Source organism: Rhinoderma darwinii, chromosome 4, assembly GCF_050947455.1.
Source record: "Rhinoderma darwinii isolate aRhiDar2 chromosome 4, aRhiDar2.hap1, whole genome shotgun sequence".
Classification (NCBI taxonomy): Eukaryota; Metazoa; Chordata; class Amphibia; order Anura; family Rhinodermatidae; genus Rhinoderma; species Rhinoderma darwinii.
The window spans coordinates 80,566,945-80,586,274 of NC_134690.1; the positions used below are offsets into that span (position 1 = coordinate 80,566,945).

At 40.7% G+C, this 19,330-nt stretch overlaps 1 protein-coding gene across 9 annotated transcripts in view; it reads left to right on the forward strand.

Annotated features, from left to right (window-relative positions):
* TRIP12 (thyroid hormone receptor interactor 12) overlaps positions 1 to 19,330 on the forward strand; it is a 180,802-nt gene that overhangs the window by 142,310 nt on the left and 19,162 nt on the right. For all 9 annotated transcript variants that reach the window (XM_075861253.1, XM_075861249.1, XM_075861257.1 and 6 more), the window contains exons 25-33: positions 1,498 to 1,639; positions 2,169 to 2,360; positions 3,118 to 3,269; positions 7,085 to 7,242; positions 12,739 to 12,812; positions 13,065 to 13,264; positions 13,363 to 13,490; positions 17,741 to 17,892; positions 18,186 to 18,328. In XM_075861253.1, coding sequence (XP_075717368.1) covers positions 1,498 to 1,639; positions 2,169 to 2,360; positions 3,118 to 3,269; positions 7,085 to 7,242; positions 12,739 to 12,812; positions 13,065 to 13,264; positions 13,363 to 13,490; positions 17,741 to 17,892; positions 18,186 to 18,328 — 1,341 coding nt within the window. The remainder of the gene's footprint in view (positions 1 to 1,497; positions 1,640 to 2,168; positions 2,361 to 3,117; positions 3,270 to 7,084; positions 7,243 to 12,738; positions 12,813 to 13,064; positions 13,265 to 13,362; positions 13,491 to 17,740; positions 17,893 to 18,185; positions 18,329 to 19,330) is intronic.

Consider the following 19,330-nt stretch of genomic DNA (forward strand, 5'->3'; position numbering starts at 1 on the left):
TTAATCTTACTGCCCGGCCGCGACTTCCGGTCCACAGGAAAATGGCGCCGGACGGCGCGCTTTTCAAATCGGACTGTGTGGGAGCGGCGCATGCGCCGTTCCCACACACACGGCGTACACCATAGTGGATGGAACGGGCCCCGTTCGCAGTCCCTATGGGACTGGAGCTGCCGTATTCCATGTCTGTATGTGTCGTTAATCGACATACAAAAATGGAAAAAAAAATTGCAGCCCCCATAGGGAAGAAAAAGTGTAAAAATAGAAAAAAGTAACACACAAACACACAAATTAATCCAAACGTTTTTAATAAAACCCTAACATAAAACTGATATAAAAAAAAAAAATGTTGGTGACACTGTTCCTTTAAGGCAGTTGCAGTAAAGATTTGGCAAAGCATCACAAAGGAAACCCATGTTATTCCACCATTACCCCTATTCGCCCATAAATGTGTCATCCTCTTTTGCCTCAACACATTTGTGTGTGTGTGTGTGTGTGTGTGTGTGTGTGTGTGGTGGTCAGATGACTGATGCCATGTCTAGTCATATTCAGTTAGCCTGTGGATGCGTTACATAAAACTAATCTGTGGGCTATACCATTCTACTCTGACAGGTGCCTACTGCACTGATAGATATTCTGCTCTCTCACCTTTTTTTATAATACATATGTTAGAAAACTGTATGATTTTCTATTCTACAAATAAGTAAATAAAATAAACTGGACAACTCCTTTGAGCCCTTCCCGCCGCAGCCAGTTTTCATTTACTTTTTTTATTTATTTTTCCTCCCCGCATTGAGCCATAACTTTTTTACATTTTTCCGTTAACATAGCTGTACGAGGGTGTTTTTTCTTTTTTGTGGGTGAGTTGTAGTTTTCAATGGCACCATTTGATGTACCATATAATGTCCTGAAACGTAAGTTATTTTGTGCGTTGGTGGCAACAGAGCGGGCCCACCTTTGTCTAACTGCTTAGATGCCGCATTCGCTATTGACCGTGGCATCTAAGCAGTTAAATAGTCAGGATCGTAGTAATTTCTGATCCTGCTTGATAGAGCAGGGTGTCGGCTGTAATATACAGCTGACACCCGCAGTGTATGGAGCATGCTCAACACCATGAGCCCGCTCCATACTTACCATCCCGATTTACGGCAAATGTTGGGAAAGGGGTTAAGGATACTCTAAATTAAAACTAATGTACATCCAATTCTATAGAAAACTATTATAGTGCAGGATTTTGCAAAAAAAAAAACTAATTTGTTTTTCACTGTATCTAACTGCAGAGTTATGAGCGCATGGACCGTGACCGGTCTCTGCTGCTTTTTAGAGACCGAATCTGCCTAACAAGTTACATAGAAAGAAAACTGCAGATCCTTGTTTTTATATAATTGGAGGTACAAGCTGGTTTAAAGCCCAGTGTATTTTTGTTTAGTTATATACATTTCCTTTTAATTAAAGAGATATCTAACTCCCGGTTCTTTTTAAACAAACATTCTTTTAAAGAGAGCGAATTCGTGGATGGATCAAGGAGCAGGCACATAAATTTGTGGAACGATATTTCAGCTCTGAGAGCATGGATGGCAGCAATCCTGCACTAAATGTACTTCAGAGACTCTGCAATGCCACAGAGCAGCTCAACCTTCAGGTACTAAAACCAAACTGTTCAGGAACTGAAGTATGAAAGTCTATTGTAAATTGTGCTAAATCGCCATCTATCGGCTGTTCTCGCTGGGGAAAGCTGTGGCCAGCAATAGATTTCCGCAGAAATGTAGTACTGGATGCAAGCGATAGATGGGCCCGGTTTTTACCGGAGTGAGAGCCGCTCTGTTAGCAGCTCTTCGTTCTGGCTAATAGAGGGGGAGGACCGAGTCACCCTAATCGGGCATAAGGAAAAGGGTTGTGTTGATAAGGCAATCCCTTTGAAATCTCTTTAATTGTCTCGTTTGAGAATGATACAAAGTTGTTCTTTCTCATAAGCAAATGTATATGGTAGAATTTGCATATTATGCGTTATTTGTGGAAATCTGTTTGTTTGTTAATAGTTGATATAGGTTTTCAGTTTTTTTTTTTTTTTTTTAAATATCTAATTGGCTTACAATGGCTGCCACCACTAGAGATGGCATTTTTTTAAAAATATTTTTCATTGACATGGTTTACAATTTTACTTCATCCAGGTGGATGGTGGCGTTGAGTGCCTTGTAGAAATCCGAAGCATTGTATCCGAGTCAGATGTTTCTTCTTTTGAAATCCAGCACAGTGGGTTTGTGAGGCAACTACTTTTATACTTAACTTCTAAGAGCGAAAAAGATGCAGTCAGCAGGGATATTCGGCTAAAAAGATTCCTGCATGTCTTCTTTGGGTCCCCGGTAAGTAACTACAAAATGTACCAAAATTTCATTTTTATAAAAACATTATGGCAGTAGGAGAATGTAGATGCTGGTTGCAGAAGATTGACTTTCTGACAACCCCATTTAAAACACTGTATCTGTCAGGCTGTGTATCTCTAGCAACTGCTCAATCCGACATGCTAAGCTCAAAGCTGGACTAGCAGAATGTGGAGAGCAGCAAAGGAGGAAAGCAATGTGACCTCAACCCAGCCATGCCATTCCCTTTCTAATGATATTCAGTATTTTTATAAATTCTAATTATTTTTACTCTGCAAAATATACTTGTTTTCTCCCCTGTTTCCTTCGTGTTATCATAAAACTGGCTAGACGTTGGAGAAGCGTAACCATTCAGAAGGATTGCAGATTGACTTTAAAACGACTGTACTATCCAAGGACTGGCCTGTCTTTCTCATTCCCCTGCTGAAGATATTAATATCTCCCCCTACATTTGTAAAACAACTATGGTGCTGTGGTCAGCAATGACAGCGTTTGAGGGGTTAATGGCCGGTATCGAAATTATCTCTGATCCTAGCCATGGCACAGTGGGCCCGCTGTATATTACAGCTGGAACTCGCTGCGTATGGCACGGCACAGCTCCTAAACTTACACCTTTAATAGTACGGCACGGTGCGAGAACTACGCGCTCCGCACGCCATACCATTACGGTGTTGTGCGGGGTGGGGTTAATGTATTTCACTATAAATAAAGATTGCTTTAACTTGCATATTCTGAACAGCTTCCAGGGGAGGAGCCTCTTGGGAGGATAGAGCTGACCGAAAATGGACATTTACTGGCTCTGGTACACAAAATGAATAACTGCCTCAGTCAGATGGAGCAGTTCCCGGTCAAAGTGCATGACTTTCCCAGCGGTAATGGTACGGGCAGCAGGTATGTAACGTTATAAAGCTTGTAAATTGATGTGTTTTCCACTGATCCATCTGTGTGTTGTATAAAATGACTTCAGTTAAAGTTATTAGTGGTAAAAAAAATATAAAAAATGCAAACGAAAAACCACCCACCGTTTTTCCTCTAAAGTAATATAAAAAATAGATTTGGTATCGCTGCGTCCATAAAAGCCTGAACTATTACAATATACCATTATTTAACTCGCACGGTTGACCCCGTAAAAAATGAAACTGCCAAAATCGCAGATTTTTTTTTTGGTCAGCTTTGTGCTAAAAAAAAAATTAATAAGTTGTATGTACCAAAGAATGGTACCATTAATAAAAACGACAGCTTGTCTAGCAAAAAATAAGCCCTCACACCGCTCAATCCACCAAAAAATAAGTTATGGCTCTCGGAATGTGGTGAAACAAAACTTTTTTTTTTTTAATCGTTTTTGCTTTGTAAAATACATTTTTTTTTTAAAAACTATATACAAAGGACATGGGGACACCCATTGCGTGTGGAAGAAAGAAGTTTCAGACATTCACTGTAAAGAACTCTATTCTATATTCGAGTGGTCAAGCTATGGAATGCCCTTCCCCAAGAGGTAGTGACGGCAGATACTATGTCAGCATTTAAAAAAAGGCTAGATGCTTATTTATTTACGAATGGCATTGAGGGTTATCGTAAATCAAGCAAAGAATGACGTGTAATTTATTGAGAAAGGTTGAACCTGATTGACCTATGTCTTTTTTGAACCTATGTAACTATATATAAATTTGGTATCCCCGTAATAGTATTGAGCCACGGAATAAAGTTAAGTTGTTGTTTTTACCGCACAGTGAAAGGCGTAAAAACGAAACCCAAAAAACCATGGAGGAATCATTTTTCTCCAATTTCATCCCGCAAAGAATTTTTTTTTCAGTTTCCTGATAAATATGTTACTTAAAATGGTGTCAATAGAAACTACAACTCCTCCTGCAAAAAATATGCCCTAACACCACTCGATCGATGGAAAAATAAAGTTATGGCTCTTGGAAGGCTGGGAGTGAAAAATGAAAAAGCAAAATATGGCTCAGTCCTCAAAGGATTAATTTCTAAAGAAATAACACCTGTGGGGTTAAAATGCTCACTGCACCCCTTAAAATTCCGTAAGGGGTGTAGTTTAAAAAATAGGGGTCACTACTTGGGAGTTTGTTTTACTATTTGACCTCCGAGCCCTGCAATTGTGGGCAAATGCTGTGAAAATCGCCATAATAGGCCTCAAATGCACATAGTGCTCTTCTTCACTTCTGAGCCTTGTCATATGTCCAGGCAAATAACTGCCTTGAGGGGTGTAGTTTCCAAAATGGAGTCACTTCTTGGGGGGCTTCCACTGTTTTGGTCCCTCAAGGGCTCTGCAAAGGCAACATGGCACCTGAAAACCAATCCAGCAGAATCTGTATGCCAAATAGCGCAACTATCTTTCTGTGCGCTGCCGTGGGTCTAAACAGCAGTTTATGACCATGTGGGGTATTGCTGTATTCGGGAGACATTGCTTTACAAATTTTGTGGTGCTTTTTCTCCTTTATCCCTTGTAAAAATGAAAAAATTACACTTTTTAGTGGAAAAATTCATTTTCACAACCTAATTTTAATAAGTTCTGCAAAAGACCTGTGGGGTCTAAATGCTCACTAAACTCCTCGATAAATTCTTTGAGGGATGTAGTTTCCCAAATTGGGTCACTTGGGGGTTTCCACTGTTTTGGTCCCTCAAGGGCTTTGCAAATGCAACATGGCACCCGAAAACCATTCCGGCAAAACTTGAGCTCCTAAAACCAAATGGTGCTCCTTCCCTACTGAGCCCTGCTGTGTGTTCAAACAGCAGTTTGTTACCACATATGGGCTGTTGCCGTAATCTGGAGAATTTGCTTTTCAAATGTTGAGGTGCTTTTTCTCCTTTTATGCCTTGCAACAATTGATAATTTCTATGTTTTATTGGAAAAAATGTAGATTTTCAGGGTCTAATTCCACTAAGTTCAGCAAAAAACCTGTGGGGTCAAAATGCTCACTATACCCCTGTATAAATTCCTTGGGGGCTGTAGTTTGCCAAATGGTGTCTTTTTGGTGGGGTTTCCATTGTTTTGGCCCCATAAGACCTCTTCAAACCTGAAATGGTGCATAAAATATATTCTAATAAAAAGGAGGCCCCAAAATCAGTCCAGTAGCACACACGGGCCACATGTGGGATATTTCTAAAAACTGCAGACTCTCCGTAATAAATATTGAGTTGCGTTTCTCTGGTAAAACATTCGGCTACAGAAAAAAATGGCTTTTCTAAAAAAAAAAAACATTTGTAAATGTCACCTCCAAATTGTTTTAATTCCTGTGAAACACCTAAATGGTTAAGAAACTTTACTTTCTAAATTCTGTTTAGAATACTTCAGAACCCTCGCCCTCAAAGCCACTTCAGAACTGAACTGGTCCCTAAAAAATAGCAGCAATTTCTAAATTTTCAAGAAAGCTTCCAAAAACTAAAGTTGTAAGCCTTGTAACGTCCTAGAAAAATAAAAGGATGTTCAAAAAAAGAAGCCAACGTCAAGTAGACATATGGGAAACGTTTTACTAGTAATTATTTTGTGTGGTATTACGATCTGTTTTACAAGCAAATATATTCAAATTTAGAAAACTGCAAATTTTCTCAATTTTGGTGTTCACAAATACTGAATTTTTCCACTAACAAAGTACAATATGTCATGAGAAAACAGTCTCAGAATCACTTGGATAGGTAAAAGCATTCCAAAGTTATTACCATATAAAGTGACACGTCAGGTTTGAAAAAAAATCTGTGTCCTGAAGGGGTTAAACGAAAACCATGATGCCAGAGCTAATAGAGCTTTAGGTTTTGTTTTTTTCCTCCTATCTGTCATAAAATAAAAATGTCTTAAAGGGAAAGTGTCATGAATTTTTTTTTTTCTTTTTTCTAATATTGCTTCTAGTATGATACTAAAATAAATTGTATTTTTGTGTTCTACTTAATTTTTTTTCTTACTTTCGCTTCTCTATGGGGGCTGCCATTTTTTTTTTTTCATCTCTGTATGTGTCGCTTAACGACACATACAGAGGTGGAATACGGCACATACATCCCCATAGAGAATGCGAACGGGAGCCGTTCCATTCACTGCAGCGTACGCCTTCTGTGTGGGAACGGCGCATGTGCCGCTCCCACACAGACCAAAATGAAGCAAGTTAGCAGAGCGAAATCCGGCGCCATTTTCATGTGGACCGGAAGCTGCTGTTGGACAGTCAGATGACTACTTCCGGCCGCGGCTTCCGGCCATATGTTCAAGGAAGCGAAGACGCAAGGAATAGGAGCGGAGGCGGCAGCGGCGGCAAGAGCAGGTAAGTTATGTTTGTGTATGTTCATGTTATAGTGTCTGATTAGCACTGTATCTAATCCTCCACTGTGCATTCGCTCAGAAAATGGCGGCGCACAGTGTAGGAGGTTTGAAGATTCAACTCCCTCCTTCTCCTGGCACTAGCCAGAATAAGGGAGGGGGATTGTGTGAGGACACTAGAGCGAGTGTGTCTACCCCAAATTTGCAGCATAAAGCAATGAGGTTGCTTTACCACATTGACAATGCTGCAATTTTTGGAACTGCTCCCTCTAGTGACCAGCACATGGAAATGTTATAAATTAGAATCTAATTTATAATATTTCCTGACTTGTTAAAAAAAATTAAAACAATGTGTAATCACTTAAATAATTGTTTAACCCCAAAAAATAAATAAATTTCTAGCGACACATTCCCTTTAACTCTGTTGTTTTTTTCTTATCAGAGGGTCTCAAGCACTAAAGTTTTTCAATACTCATCAGCTGAAATGTCAACTACAGAGACATCCAGAATGCACTAATGTAAAACAATGGAAAGGTGGACCTGTTAAAATAGACCCTCTGGCACTTGTGCAAGCAATTGAAAGATATCTGGTGGTTAGAGGTAAGTTGTTTTTTTTAGTGATCTTTGTAGTGTTAATGTTTTAATTTAAAAAATTAAAAAGTAAGCAAGGAAATGATTGTACTGTCCCTATGTAGCATAAGATCTACTTAGCATAACGTTCATTCCCTACTCGAGCTTCCTTTCTCCGTCGAGTTGGTATACTTCAGTTGTTTTTCCCAAAAATATTTTTTTTATGGTATAGCGTAGTAGACTATTCTATTCCATTCAACGAAATCCCATAAATAAAACTTATGAGTGACGTGTGCTTCTGTATGTCATACGTCACAAGCATACATTTAACATATACGTCATGGGTTTTATAATAGCTTTTCATGACTTATACGTTAAACCGATACCATTATAGTCTATTGGTGATGGATGCCTAATAGGGGCATCCGTCACACACAGACTATAATGGTATCTGTTTAAGGCCTCATTTACACGAGCGTGTGCGTTTTGCGTGCGCAAAAAACGCAGCGTTTTGCGTGCGCAAAAGGCACTTGACAGCTCCGTGTGTCATCCGTGTATGATGCGCGGCTGCGTGATTTTCGCGCAGCCGCCATCATAGAGATGAGGCTAGTCGACGTCAGTCACTGTCCAGGGTGCTGAAAGAGTTAACTGATCGGCAGTAACTCTTTCAGCACCCTCGACAGTGCATTCCGATCACCATATCGAGTAACCTGTTTAAAAAAAAAAAAGAGGTTCGTACTTACCGAGAACTTCCCGGCCGTTGCCTTGGTGACGCGTCCTTGGTGACGCGCCTCTCTTGACATCTGGCCCCACCTCCCTGGATGACGCGGCAGTCCATGTGACTGCTGCAGCCTGTGCTTGGCTTGTGATTGGCTGCAGCTGTCACTTGGACTGAATTGTCATCCCGGGAGGTCAGACTGGAGGAAAAAGCCGGGAGTTATCAGTAAGTCAGAACAATTTTTTTTTTTTACACGTTCACGTATATTGGGATCGGAAGTCACTGTCCAGGGTGCTGAACCAGTTTAACTCTTTCAGCACCCTGCACAGTGACTGTCTCCTGCCGGGTTCGGTCAAAACGAGTTCGGCCGAACCCGGTAAAGTTAGGTTCGCTCATGTCTAAGACACTCCGTTCGGATGTTTGTAAACAGAAAAGCACGTGGTGCTTTTCTGTTTGCATTCAGTTTGACAGATCTTGTGCGAATCACGCAGTTCGCACGGAAGTGCTTCCGTGCGACCTTCGTGGTTTTCACGCACCCATTGACTTCAATGGGTGCGTGATGCGCGAAAAACGCACGATTATAGAACATGTCGTGAGTTTTTTTTCAGCGCACTCACGCTGAGCAAAACTCACGGACTGTCTGCATGCCCCAATAGAGTAATATAGGTGCGTACGACACGCGTGAAAAGCACGCGCGTATATTACGCTCGTGTAAATGAGGCCTAATGGATATGTCATGAGCCTCCATGACCCCAGTTCATGAATTATCCGTTCTATGGTGACGGATGCCACTGTTAAGGCATCATTCACAGCCTGCGTTAAATGTGTATTTAATTTTTTTTTTATATTCGTTTTATTCAAAATGTTGCAGATAGGATGAAATGGCAAACAAAAATATAGATGCACAAATAAAATAAATCATGTTACATCACATGGGATACAGAAAAAAAAAAAGGGAAGGTGTAATCAGCAACATTCAAAACATTTTGTATTTTTTTTTTTGTTAACAAATCTATCAAGGACAATAGAACCTGTTGTCTATGCCGTTAGAAAGCCACATATGTGTGAGGAGAGCAGGCAATAGTTAGAATAGTGAACCGAAGGTTCTTGACGTGTCGTAAAACAAAAGTTAAGGTATCAAACCAGGGGCCCCATATTTTAAAGAATTTATCTGGACAGGCCCTATGCTGGTATACCAGTTGTTCGTAGGTTACTACTGTATTTACAAGATCCTTCCACTGTGCAATAGATGGCGTGTTATCATCCAGCGGATAGCTATAGCCTTCCTATCCAAAAACAAAGTTTCTTTCAAGAATATTTGCATGGTGTGGCCATATCTCATCATCTAAGATACCGAGTAAAGCGATCTTAGGGGAGATGGGTACAGGGGACGGTAAAAGGGAGGAGAGGAAATCACATACCAGTGTCCAAAAGGTGGAGGTATATGGATAGTGCCACATAAGATGCCAGAAATCTGCATCCAGACAATGGTATCTGTGACATTCCGTGGTGGGTATTCTACCCATTTTATATAGTCTAGTGGGTGTCAAATAGGATTGGTGTAGAATATAAAGCTGTATCAGTTTATTATTAATTGCCGGGGAAACAGACATATGAGAACTAAACACTGCAATTTTATCGTCTCGGGTAAGATCTGAAATCTGCAGCAACCATTTATCAAAAAGAGGTAGCGGTACCAAAGTTATCTTAGAAGAGCGTAAATGAGTGTAAAGCGCTGATATGAGGCCATTAGGGCCTTGTGACTTTAAAATACCTAAGAGGATAGTTATAATACTATTGTTGGGCGGAAACCGAGTGGATGGCATGTCGAATCTGGAAGTATCTATACCATTGTATGTGAGGGAAGTGGTATGTCTCTTGCAACTGCATGAGTGTGAGCAAAGACATCTCCAATCTTCCCTATTCCGAAGTCCTGGCAGAAGTGAGGGTCTGTTATACTAAGTAGGGACGGCAGGGTGGGATTATTTCATAAAGGCAGGTCCTGGAGAATGGCCGTATAATGCAACATGGTTTTAGCAGTACGCCATACTGTCACAGCTACTGTATATAAGGGGAGTAATGCTGTAGGTCGCGTAAAATGTGGGTACTCTAAATAACTAACGAGTATCTAGTCGAGTCCAACAGAGGTTCACCCAAAAAAACAGTCTCGTATGCCTCGCTATTGGCCCGCTAAGTAATATATGTGTAAGTCTGATACACATTCATCCATCTGTCTTGGGGCGCTGTAGGGTAGAGAGTTTAAGTTTGGAGCGAGAGGAGCCCCAGATAAATTTAATAAATAGTGAGTTCAGAGAGCGGAAATGAGATTGATGGACGGAAACTGGCATATGTTGTAATATATATGGGCATTTTGTTGGATGACCATTTTAATCAGATTTAGGCCCTGTTCACACAGAGTATTTTGACGAGTTTTTTGGGGCGGAAACTGCTCCGCAGAAACCGGCCGAAAATGCCTCCCATTGATTTCAATGGGAGGCGGATGTGGTTTTCTCCCGCGAGCGGTAAAACCGCCTCGCGGCAGAAAGAAAGGGCATGCCCTATCTTTGCGCAGTTACGCCTCTAACCTCCTATTGACATCAATTGGCAGCAGAAAAAGCGTATTTCGCTGAGTTTTTTTGCCCGGGAGCGAAAAACGCAGCGAAAATCGTGGCAAATGGCGTGCAGGAAGGTCAAAATCTGCCTCAATATCCCAAACTGAGTTTTGAGGCAGAATTTTCCTTCTGCAAAAAACTGCCTTACCCGACCAACAATCGACAATGGTAATTTAGACCACAACTTTAATTTCAATTTTATGTCCATAACGAATTTATAGTTTCGGTTGTCACGCCATTGTTGTCCAGAACCATCACAATTCCTAAATACGTGAACTTGCAAACTACCGCTAAGCCACGTTGTGACACAATCTGATCTGGAGTTGGATTAGAGGCTGTATACATATAGCTGATTTTTGCCAATTCACTCTTAGCCCTGAAAATCTTGAGAAAGCGTTAAGTAAATTGATGGCAAGACCAAAGGACTACGTAGGAAAAGGACCATGTCATCTGCATACAAACCCACCACACTAGTGGTCTCCCTCCATTGCACACCCGTTATCGGGGTAGATCGTGAACGAATCGCTACAGCTTCTATAGCTATTGCAAACAAGGCTGGTGAAAGGGGACAACCCTGTCTTGTTCCCCTGGCAAGGGGAAAGGAGTCAGAGGACATGCCATTTACCACCACATTAGCCCTGGGAGACTTATACAGCAGTTAGATCCAGGCTATAAAATTGGGACCAAAATGGTGAAGGCAGGCTAATAAAAATGGCCATTCAACAGTCAAATGCTTTCATAGTATCTAATGAGGCAATAGACCATGGCATATTGTGTGCTCTGCCCACTTGTATGATGGTTTGCACTCGCTTAATATTAATGGTGGTAGATTTCCCAGGCATGAAATCCAGTTTGATCCAGATGTATAATTGTCAAAATAACCTGATTCAGCCATTTAGCAAGTATTTGAGTCACGATTTTATAGTCTACATTGACCAAGGAAATTGGTCTATACGAACCACAACACTCTGGATCTTTACCAGGTTGCAATAGGACTATGAGGGAGGCGTCATAGAAGGTGGAGGGGAGAGAGTGGGCTAGCATAGCCTGATTAAGAGTATCCAATAATAGCGGGCTAATGTTCTGTCAAATGTGTATTTAGGAACCCATTTCTCTGCATTTAAACGTAGTGCAAACCGTGTGAAAGAGGTCTAGAGTGTACAAAATGAGAAATGTTACAGAATGAACATTTAAAGAGGCTCTGTCACCACATTATAAGTGCCTTATCTTGTACATGATGTGATTGGCACTGTAATGTAGTTTACAGCAGTGTTTTTTTATTTAGAAAAACAATAGATTTTGACGGAGTTATGACCTATTTTAGCTTTATGCTAATGAGTTTCTTAATAGATAACTGGGCGTGTTTTACTTTTTGACCAAGTGGGCGTTGTGGAGAGAAGTGTATGACGCTGACCAATCCGCGTCATACACTTCTCCCCATTCATTTACACAGCACATAGCGATATAGCTATATCGTTATCTGCATCCACATAAGCACACTATAACGTTACTCAAATGTCCTGACAGTGAATATACATTACCTCCAGCCAGGACGTGATGTCTATTCACAATCCTGACACTTCTGTAGCGTCTGTGATATTTACAGCAAGGCAAGCGTAATCTCGCGAGATTACGATGTAACCTGTCATTTAAAACGAGATTACACTTTCCTTGCTGTAAATATCACAGAGACGCTACAGAAGTGGTCAGGATTCTGAATAGACATCATGTCCTGGCTGGAGGTAATGTATATTCACTGTCCGGACACTTGAGTAACGTTAATGTGTGTGTATGTGGCTGCACGCTGTGTAAATGAATGGAGAGATGTGTATGACGCTGATTGGTCAGTGTCATACACTCCTCTGTACAACGCCCACTTGGTCAAAAAGTAAAACACGCCCAGTTGTCCATTGAGAAAGTCATTAGCATAAAGCTAATATAGGTCATAACTCCGTCAAAAATGATTGTTTTTCTAAATAAAAAACACTGCTGTTATCTACATTACAGCGCCGATCACATCATGTACAAGATAGGGCACTTATAATCTGGTGACAGAGCCTCTTTAAAGTGTTTGTGTTTCCTAGTGTGAACTGTAATGTAGACCTATTGACTGCATTCATTAAGATTTGTTTTTATCATTTAAAATATTACATGACTCAATAGCTTACAAGGTTTTGTGGGATCTTTTCATTTTAGGTTATGGCAGAGTGAGAGAAGATGATGAGGACAGTGATGATGATGGCTCTGATGAAGAAATTGATGAATCCTTGGTAAGAGATTGCCTTTTGTCATGCAGTTCCTTTATGGCTGTACAGTACTCTCTAGACATACCTCCATTGACTTCGTTCTCTCTCTATTTTGCTAGTTATATCAATGGTTACCTACTATGGGTTAGGACTGTTTGCATTTGAGCAAATGCTGTAATTTCGCTTTATATGCAGTTAAGCCCTTAAACTGTCCTGTCAAGGTGGCCATGGACATAATGAACTAATGAACTTTTCTTTGATTCTTGTCTTCCCTAGGCTGCTCAATTTTTGAATTCGGGAAATGTACGACACAGGCTACAGTTTTACATAGGTGATCACTTACTTCCTTACAACATGACAGTATACCAAGCAGTAAGGCAGTATAGCATACAAACAGAGGAGGAAAGAGAGTCTACGGATGATGAAAGTAATCCTCTAGGAAGAGCTGGCATCTGGACCAAGACCCACACTATCTGGTATGTGCAAGAATACCCTAATCTGTTTCTTTTTATCAAATACCTTTTTGCTTCTTTAAGATTAGCGAATTATCCAATTTATTCTCTATTTATTTCAGGTACAAACCAGTTCGAGAAGAGGAAGAGAGCACAAAGGATACAGTAGGAGGCAAAAGAGGTCGTGCCCAAACTGCACCAACCAAAACATCCCCTAGGAATTCAAAGAAACATGATGAACTGTGGCATGGTAAGGTTATGTCTGTAGATGTTACTATGGCAACATTGAATTTGGTTTTGTATATCCGTATTTCTGGTCAAATCTGGAAACCTACAACACAATTCGAGTAAAATTACTTTAATCCTATATCCATGGGACCTGATAGTTGCCAGATTAGATTTTCTGGATTATTGAATGGTTATAAAAAAAGTAGATACAATTTGTAATCAAAGAGCAGAAGAAGGCACAAAGTAACATGTCTACACAAAATATTCTACTAGTTGTTTGTTCTTTTATTCTGGGGAATATCCAACTGGTCATGTGAAATTTCATATTATATTAGTTCTGTACTGGAAACGAGTCTCAAATTATCACATGTTCTGGATTATCAGATGCCAAATTAGGCAACTTTATTACGATAAAGGAATTCGTGAAAACTTTGTTGTTTTTTTTGGAGTACGAACTATAAAATACTTTTTCTTGTTCGGTCCATTGGGGGGGGGACACAGGCCGTGGGTACATGCTGTTTCCAGTAGGAGGTCTTGACACTAAGAATTAGAATGTGTTTACCCCTCCAACAGGATATACTTCTCTTACAGAGCTAATTCAGTCTGTACAGATGCTGTAGGCGATGCAGAAACTCAAGGTAATGAACATTAATAATCAGAACCAGAGATAAGAAAACTGTCCAATGGAAAACAATCAATTGTAGGAAACAAATGGAAGGGAGATGTGTTCCCCAATGGACTGGACAAGAAAAAGATTTTACAATGGGTGTTCAAAAAAAATAAATATTCCTTTCGCTCCTTTGTCTCACGGGGGGAGGATACAGACCGTGGGACATCCTAAAGCAGTCCCCAGAGGGCGGGAACAGAAGATAACAAGGCGTAGTCTTCTGCTCCACAAATATCTGACAGACCTTGTGACGAAGCATCTGCCGAAGCAAAAGTAGGCACCTTGTAAAACTTGGTAAACGTGTGAAGAGAAAACCAGGTGGCCGCCCTAGTAGAATAGGCCATAATCTGGAAATGGAGCTCCCTTCCTTTGACCTGGTAGACGTCGCGAATAGTCAACCGAATCTAGCAGGTAATAGTAGCCTTAGAGGCCGCCAGTACTTTCCCTCGGACATTCTGGAACAACACACAAGGAATTAGACTTGAGGAAGTGAGGGATAAATAAACCTACAAGACACAAGGCAACCTCCTAGTTGAGATTAGAGCATTCCTTGGAATGCATCAGGGATGGGTAGAATGATGGTAATACGATATCTTCATTAAGGTGGAAGGAGACCACCTTGAGCAAAAGGGAAGGCACTGTACGTAGCACTGCCTTATCCTGACAGAAGAATTCAAACTTTTGAGGGCCAAGATGGGATGAACTGACCTGACGAATATTGAAGTAAAATCCTCGATACCTCTAATCTGGTGGAATGGGTAGGGGTACTCCTTGACTCAGAGTGCTATTGCTTGAAAAAAAGGTGGCTGCCTTGGAAGGCAACGGAAGAGGTGAGGACGGAAAGAACCAGTTGGTTGGCAGACTGACAAACTATTTTGTAACTGGAAAATACGACTTCCCAAACATTTGAGATCTCTGGCTTTCTTGGCCTGCAAATGGGGACGCTGGAATGGATTGAGGACTTGTTCTTGGAGTCCAGGGGGACAGTTGTCTGAATCCTTACAGACTGAGGAATCAAGGTGAGGTGTCTTCCGAAATTATCTCTTCCAGACTGGTACCGAATAGTTAAGATCCTGCAAAGGAAAGAGCAGTCAAAGACTGCTTTAAGGCCATGTGGGCAGACCAGCATTTAGGCCAGGCAGTCCTATGTATAGCAACAATAGACGCGGAGGTTTGGGCCATGAGGCGCCCATTATCTAGAGGCGCTTCACACAAGTATTTAGTTGCATTAGAGATCTGATGGGAGAGGTTGACGTGTGCCATCTGACAAGGTGGGACACTTGAGCAATAACGAGGGGTGTCCCTTAAAGGGAAGGTGTCATGAAATGTATTTATTTTTTATAATAATTCTTTTAGTATGATATTAAAATAAATGTTATTTATTTGTGTTGTACTTAACTTTTTTTCTTACTTTTACTTCTCTATGGAGGCTGCCATTTTTTTTTCATTTCTGTGTCGATTAACGTTCGAGTTATACTGTCTGCTTAGCACTGTATCTAATCCTCCTACACTGTGCAGTCGCTCAGAAAATGGTGGCACACAGTGTAGGAGGTTTGAAGATTCAACCCCCTCCTTCTCCTGGCACTAGCCAGAATAAGGGAGAGGGATTGTGTGAGGACACTAGAGCGAGTGTGTCTACCCCAAATTTGCAACATAAAGCCATGAGGTTGCTTTACCACATTGACCATGCTGCAATTTTGGGAACTGCTCCCTCTAGTGACGAGCACATGGAAATGTTATAAATTAGAATCTAATTTATAATATTTCCTGACTTGTGAAAAAATTAAAACAATGTGTAATCATTTAAATTGTTTAAAAAAAAATGTTCTAGCGACACATTCCCTTTAAGCTGGTGGGTGACAGAGGCTCTTGCACTCCTGCCTTCATTGGCAGGGAGACAACGGCGCAGTAAAATCGACTCTCTGCGTCCGCCATTGTGAAACAGGGTAAACGTTGTTCCCCTACTTTCCATTCCAGCTAAAAAGGTAAATACAAATAAATGAATATAAAGCAACAGCCTGCTGTAGAAGCGGGAATGTCTGCCTAAAGCAAGACTGAATTACATCAGCTCAGTGTCTGTAGGAGGGTATATCCTTTAGGAGGGGCCAACACATTTAAAATTCTTCACATTAAGCCTCCTACTGGGAACAGCACATACCCACGGTCTGCATCTCTCCCCAATTCCTCCATGGTTTTTGCGGGCCGTTTTTACGGAATTCACTGTGCAATTAAAACATGTTAAGTTTATTCTGTGGGTCAATACGACTACGGCGATACCAATATATATAGTCGTTTCTATATTTTACTACTTTTAGTGTAAAAAAGAAAATTTATTTAGTGTCGCCAAATTCCGAGAGCCATAACTTTTTTTATTTTTCCATCGATTTAAGTGGTATGAGGGCTTATTTTTTGCGGGATAAGCTGTAGATTTTAATTATACAATTTGGTGTACATGCGACGGTTTGATCACTTTTTATTTCATTTTTTTGTGGGAGATTAGGTGACCAAAAGAGAGCGATTCTGGCGTTTACAATTTTTTTATTTATTTTTTTACGGCGTTCACCGTACGGGTTAAATAATGATATATTGTAATAGTTCAGACTTTTACGGATGCCCATCGATACGATACCAATTATGTTTATTTATTTATTTTACTATGCTCTAATGGGAAAAGGTTTTTGTTTTTTTTTAACTTTTAATATTTTTATTTTTTTTACACAAAATAAAAAACTTTAACTATTTTTTACTTTTTTTTTATTAGTCCCCCTAGGGGACATCAGCCAGCGATCGTTCGATCACTTGCACGATATACCGCAATACTAATGTATTGCAGTATATCGAGATTTTGACAGGCAACTATTAAGCCCTATTAGGCCCCCAGGCAGCTATAGCAACCATTGCGTTGCGGGGGGGTGCGATGAGCTGTTAGAGGGGGTCGCCCCCCTCTTTCTAACGATTTAAATGCTGCGGTCGCCATTGACCACAGCATTTAACGAGTTAAACTAGCGGGATTGACTCTGAAGTGTCGGCTGTAACAAATAGCCAACACCCGCATCGTATGGAGCGGGTTCACTCCGTGAGCCCGCTCCATACTTCCCCCTACCCGACTTTGGCGTATGGATACGTCAAATGTCGGGAAGGGGTTAAATTCTATGGGAATGACGTAAAACAAGACGAGTTCAGCACTCGGTTACATTGAATGGAGCGGCAGGCCCCTGCTCAACCACCGCTCCGGTCGATGGTGAGGAGGCTCTTGGGGTACGTGACCCCTGTTCTCACTAGAGGTGGGTCCATCAACTATCAGAAAATTATCCCCCTGTCCAAAATAAAATAAAAAATATTTTAACAAACTGTCTACTGCTCCAATTTTAGATTTATTAATGTGTCAATTTTTACGTTTTGAGTAAAATTCTGCTTTAAATGAGTATGTGTTTCATTTCTTGTGTCCTTCGGACCCTCAGCCCCACTATAGAACCTGACTATGGAGTTCAGTTTTGGCTACTCCTACACAGGACATGCACTATTCTATTGTGAGGAAAAGTGTTTTCAAACTGATACTGTCATGAAGACTAACAATATATTTATTTATTTTTCTTTGATTACAGATGGCGTTTGCCCAAAAATTGCTAATCCCTTAGACAATTACCTCATCTCCACCCCACCTGAAAATATCACTTTTGATGACCCATCCCTGGATGTGGTGATCCTTCTAAGGGTTCTCCATGCCATCAGTAGATACTGGTATTACTTGTTTGATGTAAGTTTCACTATTTAATGTACTCAGTTTGTTACTAGGGTCAAATTGCAGGTTTATGGTTCATCATCTTGAAGGGGCTTGTGGTTAAATCTGCTCTGCCACCAAATAAGGGCTGTGTAATAATTAGGAGACTAAAGTGAAATTATGATTTTATGGGGGGGGGGGGGGGGGTGGTTCAAAAGGTCAATGGAACAAGCAAGTTGAAAAAAAAGTCTTAAATGTTGCCAAGATAACAGGCAGTTTGTTGAGCTCTTTATGGTACATTGATAGGATGATTTCTTTTTTTTCTTTAGAATGCGGTCTGCAAAGAGATTATTCCGACATCCGAGTTTATCAATAGCAAATTGACTGCGAAAGCAAACCGGCAGCTGCAAGATCCTCTGGTCATTATGACAGGGAATATTCCCACTTGGTTAACCGAGCTCGGGAAAAGCTGGTAAGCCTTTTTTTTTTTTTTTTCACCCCTAATGTTTAAGGCATTTCCATAGGATATTACATGAATGTTTAATTGATGGGGGTTCCACCACTGGGACCCTACAGTTCTAATACGTAGGGCTGTAGAGCGCCATGACTCATTGGCCCTAATCTCTGCCTTACTCAAGAAACAATAGATCGACCCATGGTAGGCTATAGGCTGACCTAGTGTCTCCTGGGATAGGCTTGGTTCGCCTTTTGGCTTCGCCATCGTGGTAGTCCCAGCATTAAGGCCTGCACCAATCACGGATTTCAGGAATATCCTTTCAAAATTACATGAAGGTTAGCTGACTGCTAGGCAAGCTGTATGTTTATCATTTGTTCCCAGTGGCAGTGAGTTGGTGTGTATGGGATGTGATGTATCTGCATGGCTTTACCGTTAACATTGCTGGTCAATTGTTTAGTTTAACATTTTATCTGCTTGGTTTTACTGGGTGTTTGGAATCTGCCTCCTGTATTCTAATGTTGCAGACATTGTACTTCTGTGTTTAGCTCTATTTTATTTTTTTTTCTCGAATGTTTAAATTCTGATGCACATACTTGGCTTATTCAGCAAAGCTTTTTGCACTTAGTAATTTCTTCACAACCAACTATAAATTGTTTTAACCCCTTAAAGACCAGGCCAATTTCAGTTTTTCCGTTTTAGTTTTTTCCTCCCCGCCTTCCAAAAGCCATAACTTTATTTCTTTGTCGACATAGCCATATAAGGGCTTGTTTTTTGCAAGGCAAGTTCTAGTTTTTCATGGCACCATTTGAAAAAACAGGGATTACAACATTTTTTGGGGGGGTTTTGTTTTTACGGAGTTAATCAGGCGGTAAAAACGTATTATTCACCTTATTCTACAAGATGATGCGATACCAACTTTATGTTTTACCACTTTATATTCTGAGAGCCAATTTAGTGGTGTGATGGCTTATATTTTGCGGGGCGAGCTGTAGTTTTCACCGATTTCCATTTTGGTGT